The sequence below is a fragment of the Neofelis nebulosa genome, chromosome 4, assembly GCF_028018385.1.
Source record: "Neofelis nebulosa isolate mNeoNeb1 chromosome 4, mNeoNeb1.pri, whole genome shotgun sequence".
Classification (NCBI taxonomy): Eukaryota; Metazoa; Chordata; class Mammalia; order Carnivora; family Felidae; genus Neofelis; species Neofelis nebulosa.
Genome location: NC_080785.1, coordinates 156312935 through 156328678, shown reverse-complemented (window position 1 = coordinate 156328678; position 15744 = coordinate 156312935). Strand labels below are relative to the sequence as shown.

Sequence of the window (15744 nt, the reverse complement as noted above, 5' to 3'; positions counted from 1 at the left end):
ATGAAGGACTCAAAGGAGGCCAAACCCCACGGGCATGGATTGGCAGCCTGGGCCTGGCCAGGCTGCATCACGCAGGGCTGCTGCCACATGAGACCAGTTACTCGGAACAGGGGAAGCAGTGTTATTGTCAAAGACACTCCAGAGATGTCACAATCTGGCTATGATGTCAAAACTACTTCAAGGGTGATGAACTCTGGCCTTGCGATGAGTCAACAGAGGGTGGGTTTCTGCCAAGCAGCCTGCTGTTTACACACAATCGCCACAGTCACCGTGGTGGTGGTGGCAGGAACAGCGTGCAAGCCAGAAGCCTAGTCAAGGGTCACAGTGGCCGAGGCGGGGCCCGGCCCCTCCCCACAATCTCACCGGCCGCCCGCAGAAACTTCTCTCCCTTGCCCCCACACCCTGGGTCATCCACACATCCTGTCACAGCACCTATGAGACAAGAGCCTTCTAGGAAGGATTCACCCCACCCACAGCTATCAAGAGCGTACTTTGAAATACACAAGTAAACTGAACCCCTACAGCCAGAGGGCAGGAGACAGGAAGCGGTGCTCTGGACACCAACAGGCCGGCCCGATCCACCTGGCCTGGCCTGCCAGGCCACCTCCCTTCAGAGGGGGCAGAGCTTGGAGCCATCCCAAGCTGGTTCTCAGCCCCATCCCAGTTGGGAAATTCCTTCCGGTGACTTGACCTCCCAGAGTCTCTTCCCATTTCCTCACCTGACAAGTGGGAACCACTCCCCGCCACAGGCCTGACAGATGGGGGTGAGATAAAGTAACGTGTGCAGCTTGGGCCAGCGCTGGCGTGTGGCCGGTGAGCCACAGGTGTTGGTTATCACCATCTTTAGGCTTTCTCAGGGCAGGGGGCACAGTACAGTCACAGTGACAGCCTCAGGAATTTGCATGGCCATTCATGTCACCCGTGCTTGCAGGAGTCCAGAGCGCTGGCATTTAACTAGAACTGGAGGCCGTGGTGGGATCCCCTTTCATAGTTGCATCCCAGTGGCTCAAACTCCCTCCCAACTCAAGAGGCAGCCTGGGCCAGAGGACAATCCGAGTGATCTTGGGCAGGTGGCCGATGACCCTCTGGGTGCCAACTGCCCTCAAAGGCATAGTGGGAACAATCAGCTAGCCTTCCAGCCAAGGTTGTCAAGAAGATGACAAGAGCCTGGACAAAGGACTTAGAGGGGCCTGGCCCATAGCCAAGAGGGGCAGCACCAGCTATTTCTGAAGACGGCTGGTCTGAAAAGCAGACAGAGCTGGCAAGAAGCTGTCCTGCTTAGGGCTCGGTGGGCACCCCCAGAAAGGGGAGACAAGCTTACTTCCTGGGGCCTCGCTGTGGGAGGGGAACAGAGGCTAAATTAAGGCTCCTCCTGCCACCAGTGCCCGAGCTGACATCCACACAGCCGCCCCCTTAGCAGCAGGCAAGCAGCCCCCAGCACAGCTCTAGAACAGTCATGGAGTATTTGCGGCAGGCCTCCTGCATGTCCTCTCCCCACACACCCTTCCCCAGGACAGAGCCTTGGCAGCTGTCCTCCATGCCCCAACATCCTCCCCAGTCTCTTGTGTCTCAAGGCTTGAAGGCAGCATGCCTGGAACCCCCACCCCTCCCTACACAGGATCCCTCACCCAGAGACCTCAGCCCTGGCATCTCCTCGAAGCACCTCTCTCAATCAGCACCCTTTTACACCACCCCACAGCATCACATCATCCCATTTTATTGCCTTCCTGCTGCTGGCAGCTGTCAAGTTCTTTGTGCCCATTTCTGTGCTGTCTTGTTCACTATTATATGCCTCCTGCCTCCAGAATGTCAGCTCATGACACTAGAGGCCCATCTCGGTCACTTCTGAACATACAGCACCTGAGCAGTAGCCCTGTGCAAACCAGATGCTCGATCAGATTTGGGTGGATGCAGGAACCCAGGCTCCCTGCCTCCCACAAAGTCTATTCAAACCTCCAGGTGGGAACCAGCTCTGGGTACAAGTGCCAAGTGCTGAGAACAGGGAGGAGGGAGGTTGGGGGTGTTAGGGCTGCACTGATGGCCACACACATGTCAACAGAATCCTCACAGCCTTAAGAGAAGAAGGAGCCAGAGCTGAGAGAGGGCAGGGCACTGGGACCCACACAGCCCTGACAGAAGGATGTGGAACTGGGAGGGGTTGGGTACTGGGACCCTCACAGTCTTGAGGAGAAAGATCTAGAGCTCAGACATGGCCAGACACTAAGAAACTCCCAGCTAAGAGAAGAAGAATCCAGAGCTCAAAAAAGGGTCGGGCAGTAGGACCTCGCAACCCTGCAAGAAGAAAGAGTCAGAGCTGGGAAGGGTCAGATACTGGAATATGCACAGTCCTGAGGACAAGAAGGATCCAGAGCTGGGAGAGGATCAGGCACTGGAATCCTCATAGCCCCAAAGGGGAGGAATCTTGACTGGGAGGGGTCACTCACTAGCCGAAGGCCTCAAGCAGGTAGAACCAAGATTCAAACTCAGACTACAATCTTCAGGCATCTTGAGCCCCTCCCTGAGTCCTCAATTTTTCCTTAACGACAATATGCTCCTCTCCACCAAGGAGCTTATAAACCAGGAGAGAAGGTCACCCAGCAAGAGAAATACCCAGGTGGTTGAGGCAGGTGCCCCAAGGAGGGTCACTTCCTCAGAGTGGCCAGGGAACACTTCTCTAAGCAGGTGCATGATGCTATCTTGCAAGGATGGATCTATACCTCCGCCCTCTTCTCTCCCAGAAGTAGCCCACAGTGAAATGGGATATCTACAGGCGTAGCTGCCTCGGGACTCACTCGAGTTTTTATATTCAAGAAGAAGCTTCACGAAGCCTAAGTCTAGACGGTGGCAGCTGTGTATATTACCTTCTGCTACATTCCAGACTGGCCACTAGGTCTACACAAAGGCAGCTCACACTCCACACCCCTCTGGAGAGAGAAACCATGGGGGACTTCTACCCAGGCTCCTCCAACAGCTAGGATTACAGGCTCTCTTTGGCCACAGAGAAAATTTCGCAGTAACTTCCTCTCCGGTCCCCTGCCACATCTGAGTCTGTAAAAGTCTCTTTGCAATTAAAAGTAAAAATAAAAACCCTCTCCACAAGTTGCTATTGACAAACCATATAATAACCACAGTGCTACAGAATAGAAAACTCCAGACACTATTGACAACTGCACATAAGAGGTTTTGTTAGTAACCCCTACACTTCTCTGGTCGCACAGACCAGTTCTTCAAGTCACTGTCCCCATGCCCACCACCCAAAAGCACCCAAGCCGCCCTGATTTTAGCTCAATCCTCTACAATGCCCAACAAGTAATATTAAATATGAAATTGCCAAGTAACTTAAATTATCAGTCAGCTTCCGAGAAAAACTCAAATTTGGGTCACCCTCAAAGTTTAGTCCAGCTGGCCTAGATGCCCCTAGTGGCTTGGAGAAGTTCTTTGAGGGAGCCCCTCCTGGCTGATCAACACTGTCATACACAGCTGTGCTTCGAGAGGGATAAGCTGGAGTCTGTAGTTACCTTCACCCTCACATGAGGAAGATCCAGCTTAGTTAGGGGATGTAACCAACACCCTAAATTAAAAATAGCAGTATGACAGCATGAGGTGGACACATAGGCAGACCTTCCGGACAACTAGATCAAGCAAGGGCAGCATGGCAGGGAAGGCGGGGCTCTTAAGTGACCAGGTACCAAGTTCACCTTATTTACATGACTCATGAGCTCTCTCCCCCAGCTGTTTCTAGGAAAGCCCGCCTTCCTGCGGGACAAGTCAGAACTGCCTAGGGAAAAGACTCCAGACTGGAATGCCACAAGGAAAGGAGACTTAAGGTGGACACAGTGTCCCCACCACCTCCTCCTCACCTGCAAGGGCACCTTAGCCTCATCTTGAGGAATCCTTTTGACAAGGGGAGAACTCACTCTTCTAAAAAAAAGAGACCTCTTCTGTGAATGGGAAACTGTGACACCAGGACAGGAAGGAAACTGCCCCCCCCCCCAAAAAAAAAAAAAAAGTGGGAAGAAGCACGGGAAGGGTGGGCACCAGGAAAGTGGTGGGAACGTTAACAGGGGAAGAAATTCCCGGCTTAGCTAATGGTGCTGAACAAGTCTGGGGCAGGAAGAAAGCCACATTCCTTCCTAGTTAGTCTCTCTCCTCACCCGCCCTCGGCCCCCCCATTCCCAGTATACACAAACACACACGCACACACATGCACACATGGAGCAGGGCCTCCATGAGCCGGACACCAGACCCCTCCCCAGCCACTTTATGACTGCAAAGTCCCCACTTTCCAGGCAACAAGGAAAAGGGCTCCCAAGCCACTTCTTCTCCTCAGGTCCTGACCACTCCGGGCACCTGCAACTTCTGTCCCAACACAGACGGAGGGCGCCATGACGCAAACAGAAATGGGAAGAAGCAAGTTTCTGATCAGGGTCCCAGATGTGCCCCCAAATCGGGCCTGAAAGAAGGTGCACTGCAGCCTCCCCCCAACCCACGCACACTGAGCCAGGTGGCAGAAGTGAAACGCCTCTAACTTCCCCAGATGGGCCCAAATCAGTCCCTGAGAAGTTTGAGAGTCAGCAGCTAGGTGCCCACAAAGGGCTCCCAGCCTGGGAAAGGCACCATGCCAGCGACCCCCCACATACACACCTTCTTCCCCCCAAAACATTCCCACTCTCTAAAAATGGCCAGTAAGGCAGGGTCACCTGCGAGGAGTAGGGGAGTTGGAAACAAGCTGTCAGTTTCTGCCCAAACGCCCCTTCCCAAGAACCAACAATGAGCCCAATTCCAAGGGCTCCATTGGTGTCAAAGCCGGCCCTCCCAATGAAAACACAGCTTCCCCACACAAACGGAACAGGATCTCCACAGGTGCCCCGACAGCGGTGCCCCACTGATCCACCCTGCCTGGCACCCAGACGGAGAAGCCCCAAGCTTCCCCTCCACCCTGTCCTCCGGCCAGGTGAACAGCTCAGTTCCTGCCCAGGTGCTGGGTGAGCCGGAAAGGCTCTGGAGCCTCCGGGTACCGACTTAGTCGCCCACCCCCACCCCCGGACCAGACGCGCGAGCTCCGGGTCCCTCGGCCGCCTCGGGCCGCCCGCCAGTGTCACCTCCCAGCGCCGTAAAGGAACGCAGTTCCCCGCGCTCCAAGCTGGACAGGTGCCCACCCCGCGACCTGTCGGCCCAGGGACCCAAGAACAGCACCCGGGACGCCGGACCCCGCGCCCCGAGGCCAGGACGCCTCCGCGAGGGGCGCGTGAGGCCGGCCTGCGCTTCGACTTCTCCGACGGCCGCGCCGGGCTCCACGCCGCTCACCTGGCTGGAGCGGTAGCTCTCGAAGGCCCTCAGGGCACTGTCGGTAAGCTTCACGTGGAACACAGACACCTTGCTGCCGTCGCTCACCCGCCCGCAGGACAGCCCGTAGCTCCGATCCTCCTTCAGCGCCGCCATCTTGCGACCATCGCTCCCCCGCCCCCCCTTCCCGGTTCCAGCGCCGGAGCGCCGGCCACGCCCCGCCCCGCCGCCCGCTGACGCGCTGCATTATTCATGAGACGCGGCTGGCCACACCCCCTCTGGATCTAGCGAGGCCCACAGTAGCCTCTGCACGGCCGGCCGACTGCTGCATTATTCATGAACGCAGCTGGTCGCGCCCCCTGTGGGCCTGGCGAAGCTCACAGTCACCGCCCCAGGTGCTGTATATTCATGAAGTGTGGATGGCCCCACCTCTCAAGGCCCCGGAGAGGGTCACTTCCGTGCCCGGACTCCGCCCCGACACGCGCACCCCTCCAGGCCCCGCCTCAATATACATTATTCATGACCCTGACTCAGCCAGGCTGGCCGAAGCCACGCCTCACTGGCCGCTGACGTGATGCATTATTTATGAAGTCGCACCAAACCCACCGCCTTTGGTTTCTGTTGAGAGCGGTAGCCTGTGCGTGAAGGGGGCGGGGCCGGTGCAAAACACGTGGGGGGCGGGGCTGGCTTTTGGCCCGGTGAATGGGCGTGACTATGCAAACCGAGCCCGCGTTGGACGCTGGGTTGGGCTAGTGGGGCTTCCCTTAAGGTAAGTAGATGGGATTCCCTGGCCCGGGCTGTTAGGGAATTGTGGGTGATGGGGAAGCAGGAAATTTTGCTCATGATAAGAGTAGACTTTTATTAGAATAAAATTCTACATCCCCAAGGTTCCTAAAATATGGTGGTTATGCAGCTTTCCCATTTTAAGAAAACACTTTATGGGGGCACCTGGATGGCTCAGTAGGTTAAGCCTTGGACTTTGGCTCACGTCACGATCTCAAGGTTCGTAAGTTCCAGCTCCGCACCGGTCTCTGTGCTGACAGCTCAGAGCCTGGAGTCTGCTTCTCTCTCTGCCCCTCTCCTGCTCACTCTCTCTCTCTCTCTCTCTCTCTCTCTCTCTCTCAAAAATAAACATTAAAAAAGGTTAACATAGGGGCGCCTGGGTGGCTCAGTCGGTTGAGCGTCCAACTTCAGCTCAGGTCATGATCTCGCAGTCCGTGAGTTCGAGCCCCGCGTCGGGCCCTGGGCTAACAGCTCGGAGCCTGGAGCCTGCTTCTGATGCTGTGTCTCCCTCTTTCTCTGCCCCTCCCCAACTCATGCTCTGTCTGTCTCACTCTCAAAAATGAATAAATGTTTAAAAAAAAAAAAGTTAACATAAAAAAACATTTTATATATCATAAGATTAACCCATTTAAAGTGTGCTATTCAGTGGCGTTTAATACATTCACAATGCTGTGCAGCCACAATTATCTCATCTGGGGAAATTTTCATCATCTCTAAAGAAAACCGGTACACCAGGCACCTGGCTGGCTCAGCCCGTGAAGTGTGCGGCTCATCACGGAAACTGCTTCAGGTCCTCTGTTCCCCTCTCTCTCTGCACCTTCCCCGCTCGTGATCTCTCTCTCAAAAAAAAAAAAAAAAAAAAAAAAAAAAAAAAAAAAAAAAAAAAAAAAAAAATTAAAAATAAATAAAATATTTCAATTAATTTTTTGAGGGGAGGAGACGCAGAAAGAGGGGGAGAGAGGGAATCCTAAGCAGGTTCCACATCCAGCGCGAAGCAGGACACAGGGCTGGAACCCACAAACCATGAGATCATGACCTGAGCCAGAATTGAGTCAGATGCTTAACCAACTGAGCCACCCAGGTACCCCCCAAAATAAAATCTTTATAAAAGAAAAAAAGAAAGGAAACCCCTACCCACTAGTCACTCCCCATCCCCCCTTCCCAGCCCCTGCAACCAGTAACCTACTTTCTGTGTCTATGGTTTTACTTATTCTGAACATTTCATATCAATGGAATCATACCATATGTGACCTTCTGTGACTGGCACTCAGTGAAAGACTCAGCATGATGTTTTTGTGAAAGTGAATGAAGGCAACCTCATTTAAAATAGAGTCAGGAGGTCAGAAGAAGGAGCTCTGTGCCCTACTGACTCATTGTTAATTGCAGACCCCAACAGGAAGAAGTCTACTTTACTATACCCCAGCAGGACAAAGGATGATTTTCTCCTCACCCAGCAATAGCCCAGCCAATAAGACACTGCCACAACTCACCCAATGAGAAACTCACTACCTTGACTTTCCTCCAATGGACTTTCATTCAAGGCAGCCCCTCCCAACTTCCTCTCTTTTCTCTAGGAGGTAATGTTTCATCTCTTTTGTTTGGTTTTGCCGATACCCTAGCTTGCATGTCCTGAGTTGCAATTCCTCTGCTATTCCTGAATAAGCCCATTTCATTGGTAAAATAACTGGCTGTTTCGTTTTCAAGGTTAATATATATGAGGCTGGTCCCGTTGTAGCATGTATCAGTAATTCATTCACTTTTATGACTAATATTCCATTGTGTGGATGGGCCACATTTTGTTTACTCATTCATCCACTGATGGACATTTAGGTTGTTTCCACCATTTGACTATTATAAATAGTGCTGCTGTGAACACTCAATGTACAAGCTTTTGTGTGGGCAAATATTTTCCCCTCTCTTGAGTCTATACCTAAGAGTGAAATTATTAGGTTCTATGGTAATTGTTTAACCTTTCAAGGACCTGCCAGACTGTTTTTTCACAGGAACTGCAATTTTATCAATCTCTCATTTTACAGGTGGGGAAACTGAGGCTGGAGACCAGGTCTGGCTTGTCCAGGCAAGCTTCTCCTGGGCTCCTGGGTATCCTAACCTATGGAAAGTTCTCGATTTGTTTTCTTTTTCCCTTCAATCTAATTACAGACAGTAGTCATAGGATGAAGATTTTAAGGTGAGAGAGGAAGGTGAAGTTCAGGGGCCTTCTGTCTATCTCTACTCAGGTGATCTCCTTAGATCTGCCCACCGCTGCCAAGTTGGCACTATCATCTGACCATGAACTGCTGACCCCAAGGCCATGCTAGACTCCTTGAAACCTTTTCCAGTAACTGCCATTAACATCTCCATTTACAAATGGAGAAACTAAGGCTCAGAGGCATGAGGCAAGCACTCAAGGGTATTGGCCCTGCCAATGAGTGGGCTGGCTAGAACTTGAACTTAAGATCTTTCTGACCCAGAGCCCTCTTGATTACCCTTCACCCTGCCTCTAAAACCTGGGTCCCTTTCTTTATATTTCTTCATTGAACACCCTCAGCCCAGGGCCTAGCATGGAGTAGCTGCTCAGGAAATGAGTGCTGAATGAATAAATGATCTCATTTAATTCTCACAACACAACTACCAGCCAGTTTTGTAGATGAGAATAAGGCTCAGAAAGTTTTCACATGCTGCCACAGAGATTCCAACCGCAGCCTGCCTAAGGCTTAAGGGTTAAAACTCTGGAATCCTCTACCCTTCACCTGGGGTCAGTCCATCCTACAGGGAAGATGCCAGCACTTGCTCACACACACTGACCCCTCTGCCCACTGTCTGTGCCCAGCTGTTTATCCAGGAGCTGGGCCAGGTAAATATTGGAGTAGGCAGGGCTCACTGCCTAGAGGGATCACGGAAGGGCAGGAATAAGGCAGGTGAGGAGTGGCTGGTCAGAGTAGAGGATAGGGAGGGTAGAGACAGGTGGACTGCTGAGTGGAGAACGCAGGAGGAGCCAGCTTTGAAGGCTGACCAGCTCCCTGTGTGACAGTGGAAAAGGCATGACCCCTTTCTGAGCCTCTGTGGATTTATCTGAGAAATAGACAACAGTAGGAATATTGAGTGCTTAAAATACACCAGGTTCTGTGCTTGGCATCCACGACTGCCTTTGGGAGTGAACACAGTGGTTTGGACTCATCTGCCAGATGAGGAAACCAAGACTTGGAGAAGTCAAGAGAATTAGGAACACAGAACCATGGGCTCTGCTGCTTAGTACCAAGCATTTCTCCACTTTACCCTTAATGCTCCAGTGGCTCCCAATGGAACCCCAGGAACGATAATGGAGGAACCATCAGCCATTGGCACGCCCTCCAAAGTCTCTAAGAACTACGTCACCCAGGGGTGCCTGGGAGGCTCAGTTGGTTAAGCGTCTGACTTTGGCTCAGGTCATGATCTCACAGTTCATGAGTTTGAGCCCAGCATCAGGCTCTGTGCTGACAGCTCAGAGCCTGGAGCCTGCTTCAGATTCCGTGTCTCCCTCTCTCTCTGCCCCTTCCTCACTCATACTCGATCTTTCTCTTTCAAAAATAAATAAACATTAAAAATTTTTTATTAAAAAAAAAAAACAAAACTACTTTACCCAAGGAATTTGAAGCTGGTTGGTCCAATGGGATGGCCCCTGGGTGTGCACTCCACCTGGCCAGCTCATTGCAGAAGGTCTAGCTCTATGATGGGAACAGTGACTCTAGTCTGCTCCTCATCCCCTGTATGGCTTTGGACATGTCTTACTCTTCTCAGTGTGCTCACATCATAAAACAGGGATAATAATGGCATTTACACAAAAGCTGGGCCCTGGACCAATGGCAAATATCATCATGGAAGTAATTATTATTATTTTTTTTAATGTTTAGTTTTGAGAGAGAGAGAAAAAGGGAGGGGGGGCAGAGAGAGAGGGAGACACAGAACCTGAAGCAGGCTCCAGGCTCTGAGCTGTCAGCCCAGAGCCCGATGCAGGGTCTTGAACTCATGAACCGCGAGATTAAGGCCTGAGCCAAAAGTCATACGCTTAACCGACTGAGCCACCCAGGCACCCCTGGAAATCATTATTAATGAGTTTACAACAGTTTATATATATAATCCCTTTCTGTCACATCTTTATGTTGTTTGCAGTTTATGTGTTTTTAAACCACACTGGGGGGCGCCTGGGTGGCTCAGTCGGTTAAGCGGCCAACTTCGGCTCAGGTCATGATCTCGCGGTCCGTGAGTTCGAGCCCCGCGTCGGGCTCTGTGCTGACCGCTCGGAGCCTGGAGCCTGTTTTAGATTCTGTGTCTCCCTCTCTCTCTGACCCTCCCCCATTCATGCTCTGTCTCCCTCTGTCTCAAAAATAAAATAAACGTTAAAAAAAAAAAATTTAAACCACACTGGGATGAACACCATTAGTCAGCTATTGCTAATAGCTATTACTAATATATGTATTAGTTATATACTGCTATATAACAAAATACTTCAAACTTAGTGGCTTAAAACAATAAACATGTATTATCTCACAGTGCCTGGGAGTCAGAAATTATCTCACAGTGCCTGGGAGTGATATGTTTTAACTGGTCCTCTGCTCAAGGTCTCACGAAGCTGCAATGGAGGTGTTGGCTGGACTATATCCTCATCCCGAGGCTCAACTGGAGAAGGATCCATATCCAAGCTTCTTGAGCCTGTTGGCAGAACTCATTTCCTGGTGGTTGTAGGACTATAGTCCCCATTTCCTTTCTGTCAGCTGGGGGCCACTCTCAGGTGCTAGCCACATGGCCTCCTCCATCTCAGTAAGAGAAAGCCTCCCTCTATTGAGACGGAGAATTCTGAGTGTTAAATGCTGAACCCCTCTCATGGTTCAAATCCCTCTGATTTCCTCGTCTGCAACCAGTGAGTCAGGCCCACTCAAATTATCCCCATGTCTTAAAGTCAGTTGGCCCAATGACATAATCACAGGAATGAGATCTGTCCCACTTCTAGTCCTGGGATGATATAGAATAAGAAATCTCGGGAACACCTTAAAATTTCCGCAGCCCATAGCCCTAGGAGCCACATCTCTGCACACCTGTCCCACAGCCTCCTACAAACTCAGTTGTTCAGTCAGCAAATGAGCCTCAGGGATTCTGAAACATACTACTTTGCAGCAGACATAATGCAAGGACTCATTAGGGCACTCACTTTGGAGAGAGCCCCTCTACGTGGTGGGGCAGCCAGCATGCAGCCTCAGGGTCCAATGCCTGCTTCACTGCCCCCTCAGCTGGGCATCTCAGAGCCAGCAAGTCTAGCTTGTAGGCCCTCAGGCCTCATCTGTGCATCAGGGAGGCTAACAGTCCTTCTTGGGACAGGGAGTAAAGACATCTGTTGTTGGGGATCCCCAAGACTACGCTCAGGTTTGATGATTGACTAGAAGGATCCACAGAACTCAGAAAAGCTGTTCTGTTCATGGCTATGGTTGATCACAGTGAAAGGACAGTCTAAAGTCCTCAAAGGAGAAGAATGCGTGAGGCAGAGCCCTGGAGAAACCAGCCACAAGCGTCCAGGTGCAGACCTGTCACAACCTTTGCGACAACACACACACACAGTACTGCCAACCAGGGAAGCTCACCCGAGCCTCATTATCCAGAGTTTCTACTGGGGAGGAAGGCTGACCACCCATGTGCTTGACCTCAGTCTCCAGCCCCTCCATAGGTCAAGTTGATACCATTTGGCTAAAAGCCCCACCCTAAAGTATATTATTAGCATAGACTCTCTGGTGTGGCCCAAGGTCTTAAATAAACAGACACTTTTGGGGCGCCTGGGTGGCGCAGTCGGTTAGGCGTCCGACTTCAGCCAGGTCACGATCTCGCGGTCCGTGAGTTCGAGCCCCGCGTCAGGCTCTGGGCTGATGGCTCGGAGCCTGGAGCCTGTTTCTGATTCTGTGTCTCCCTCTCTCTCTGCCCCTCCCCCGTTCATGCTCTGTCTCTCTCTGTCCCAAAAATAAATAAAAAATGTTGAATAAACAGACACTTTTATCGGTCAGGACATCCCAAGAACTTAGACGTAGATGTGACCTGCCAGGAGCAGACCGAGGGCCAGTCCTTTCTTGGGAACGTGCAGGGCTTGGACAGCCTCGGTCTGCTGAGTTACTTCTTTACTGATCTGTATCAGGTGGGGCTCCAAGTGTCCCCAAACCACCATTTTGCTTCATGGATCAGCTGTATTATCCTCACCATGAGCAATGAAGAAGGTATGGCCTAGCATTACCTGGAAAGAGTTTATAGTGATGACCATGCAGACTCTTCCTCAAAGGTGGCCTGTGTGCTGGCTATACCTTCTGGAAAATGTTCAAAGTCAGTTAAAACACTTTCATGCTTAGGGGACTCTGACGGCTCCACAGCCGATCCCCTCCATGGTAATTTTCTTCCTTTCACCCATCCATCTGTCCACAAGCATTTATGATTACTCCTTTCTGTCCTCTGCCCAGTCAGGGAGGCTCCCTGAGGAGGCCACACCAGGCCATAGAACAAAACTGATGCAGCCCAGAAGACTTCCCTCCTCTAAATGCCCACATTCAACAGAAAATCCAGGCTGACTCAGGCAAAAACAATTATTGGCTCAAAAGAGTGAAGAAATGATAGACCTGGGGCGGGGCACAGCTAGCTCCAGGAGCTGAATAGGATCACCGTGACTCAGTCTCTCTCTCAGCTCTGCTCTCTGGATGGCCTTCACTCTCAGGACCCTCTTCATAGAGACAAAGATAACCACAGCAGAACCAGGCCATCAGCCCCAACTCAGCATCCTCTAGAGTAGAAGAGTATCTACTTCCTCTGGGTCCAGAAGTTTCAGGGAAGGCTTTGATTGGCTCGTTGTGGGTCACAGTGTGGAGCCAATCACTGTGGCCAGGGTGCTAGAACGCTCTGATTGGTCAGGCCTGGGTTGCAGATCCAACCCTGAAGGCTGGTGGGGAGCCAGCCCTATCTGCATGGAAAGGAGTGGAGGTGAGTTCCACCAGGAGGAAAAACAGAGGACAGGCATTCAGGGACCTAATGGTACCACCCTGGGTGACTCCAGCCAGCCCTCACCCACGCCCCAGGAGCTCGTCCTTTAGGGATGACATGAGATGGAGGCATGCAAAGGATGCTTCATCAAAGTGCTCAGGAGATGTGAGTGCCTCCCTCTCCCCCCGCCCCCCATACACACACACACACACACACACACAGCTCACTCTATCATGCTCACTTCCAATTCACAGCCCACTGTGAGCTGTACCCTTCAAGGGCAAGGCAAGGCTGAGTCATTGCCTAGGACCAAGTACACAGGAGGCACTGATACCTGTTTTCATATGAAAGAATATCCATCCTAGCTGTCCTCTGAAAGTATCATGTACTGCCCAGCCGGCACACCTTTGACATGCCATGCCAGTCCTGGGAGCACTCTTTATGCCTGCTAAAGGACTCCTGCGTCTTCAGGGACACTTCAATGCCCCTCATCCTGGACACCCTACCCCACCCACCCCATTCACACAATTGAGGCTAAAATGACCAAAGGAATGAACGTTCTAAACTTCACACTTCTGGCGATGGCATTCAAAGCCTCTCTCATTTCTGGCTATAACTTGCAGAGAGGTGTAGAATTGGCTGGGGGTCAGAGCATGGGCTCTGGAGGCAGGCTGACCTGGGCCTAATCCCGCCTATTGTTTCTTGGGTGATGGGACCCTGGACAGGAGCTGACTCTTTTCTGAGCCTCGATCTGCTCAGCTAATAATGGGCACAACCAAAAAATCCTTGGTGCAAAGGGAGAAGACACACTCAGCCGAACTCCACTGTTACTAAAAAACTAGTCTTCAAGACAGCATGGGACCCAGTGTGGGACCCACAAAGAGGACACAGAGACCCTCAGCATGGAGTAGGGGCCAGAAGACTCACGTGTGTGGTCAACTGATTTTTTTACAAAGCTGCCACAGTAACTCACTAGGGAAGAGAAGGTCTTCCCCACAGATGTTTCTGGAACAACTGGATAGCTATAGGGGAAAAAATGAACCTTAACTCCAACCTTACACTATATACAAATGTTCGCTGAAAGTGAACTGTAGTCTCCATAGAAAAGTTGAAGCCATAAACCATTTAAAAGAAAGCCTAGGAGCATCTGAGTGGCTCAGTCGGTTAAACATCCAACTCTTAATTTCAGCTTAGGTCATGATCTCACAGTTTGTGGGATCAAGCCCCACGTTGGGCTCTGTGCTGACAGGACAGAGCCTACTTGGGATTCTCTCTCTCTCTCAAAATAAATAAATAGACGTTAAACAGGAAAAAAAAAAAAAAGCCTAAAAAAATCCCTACAAACTAGATTTAGCAAATATTGACAAAAAGCACACAGAAAGGTAGAAAAAGCTGATAAATTGGACTTCATTAAAAATATCTGCTCTAAGAAAATGAAAAGTGAGCCACAGAGTGGGGAAAATATTCACAATATACTACCTGACAAAGAACTTGCCTCCAGAATGTGCGAAAAATGGACACAGCATGAGGCCGCCGTGGGTACCCGGTGGACGAGTGCCATGACAGACGTGATCGCCACTTGGGAATGATGGCAGTGGTTACTCTCACAACCTCGGCCAGGAAGTCACCCTAGCCAGCCCACCATCCCACTGGCCACCCCTCAGGCCAGCTTCCCAGCCTGAGGTCAGCAAGTCTGAGGAAAGGGGGGGGGGTGTCCTACCTGGGACTCCAGTCCCCCGAGCCTGGCCAACCCACAGCCCTTACCCCAGCACCACTCACAGAGCCCCCCTCCTGTCTGAGTACAAAGTAGAAGCCTAAGGGGGCTGAATGGCAGAAAGGAGGGTTCAAGCCACCAACAGATCGGTGTCCACAGATCTGTGTCCACAGGCTTATAGAGCAAGGGCCTGGTGCAGGCAAGGTCAAGGCCTGATTGCTACCTTCTGCTGAGTGGCTGTGGCCAATGGCTTTCCCTCCTGGGCTGTAAGGGGACAGGTGCAGGACAGATCCTTAACGGTGATCTATTCCCAGAGATCTCCTTTCCTGGAGGCAGAATGAAGCCTTGAGAAGGGTCTCAGGTGCTGCATTGACAGAGGCCTGAACACTGGCTCTACCTGTTCTGGCTGTGATGGTACACAGCATTTAAAGGAGATGATCCTACAGCCTCAGATTGGGAGAAAAACTAAACAAAATCAAGAGGAGCTCCTGGAATCAACCCCAACCCCTCTCCATAGTCCCTGAGGCCCTGCAGGGTCCAGTTCTGCTGACCACACACTCTGCTCAACCCTGAACACATCAGGCTCACCCCTGCTCCAGGGCCTCTGCACTGGCCGCGCTGCTACCCAGACACGGGGCTGTCAGCGTGCAGCACAGCCAGACCCCTGTGGCCACTGAAGTCTCAGCACAGCACCCAGTTAGATCCTGCCAGGATCCCCATCTTCAGATGGGGCAATAGAGAGGACAGCAGTGGGGTAACCGGCACAGCTGGGTGTGAACTCCTGCAGAGTCCAGCTGGGTACCCTGAACACATTGCCCCACTTCTCCAGGCCTCCATTTCCCCCTGTGTAAAGCAGGTCTGCTGTGGTCTGAGAGGAGACACCCCCCACTCTAGTCCTGCACGACCCTGGATGTGACACAGGCTGTCTCTGGCCCCGCCCCAAGTGACAGCAGAAGAAGGTACTGGAGCCAGCAGAG

At 51.7% G+C, this 15744-nt stretch overlaps 1 protein-coding gene and 1 long non-coding RNA gene across 3 annotated transcripts in view; one reads left to right on the top strand and one right to left on the bottom strand.

The window, feature by feature from the left end:
- The window catches only part of ELL (elongation factor for RNA polymerase II), a 78402-nt gene extending 72927 nt beyond the window's left edge, over positions 1 to 5475 (bottom strand). The window contains exon 1 of the mRNA XM_058727401.1: positions 5308 to 5475. Within this exon, the coding sequence (XP_058583384.1) occupies positions 5308 to 5442 (135 nt within the window). The 5' untranslated portion in view covers positions 5443 to 5475. The remainder of the gene's footprint in view (positions 1 to 5307) is intronic.
- Positions 5476 to 5941: 466 nt separating this feature from the next.
- Positions 5942 to 10921, top strand: LOC131510358 (uncharacterized). Of its 2 annotated transcripts, XR_009261011.1 has the most exons (3): positions 5942 to 6055; positions 7456 to 7646; positions 10600 to 10921. It is a non-coding gene; the product is annotated as an uncharacterized LOC131510358 (long non-coding RNA). The 2 variants fall into 2 exon arrangements; XR_009261012.1 differs by lacking the exon at positions 7456 to 7646.
- The last annotated feature ends 4823 nt before the right edge of the window (positions 10922 to 15744 follow it).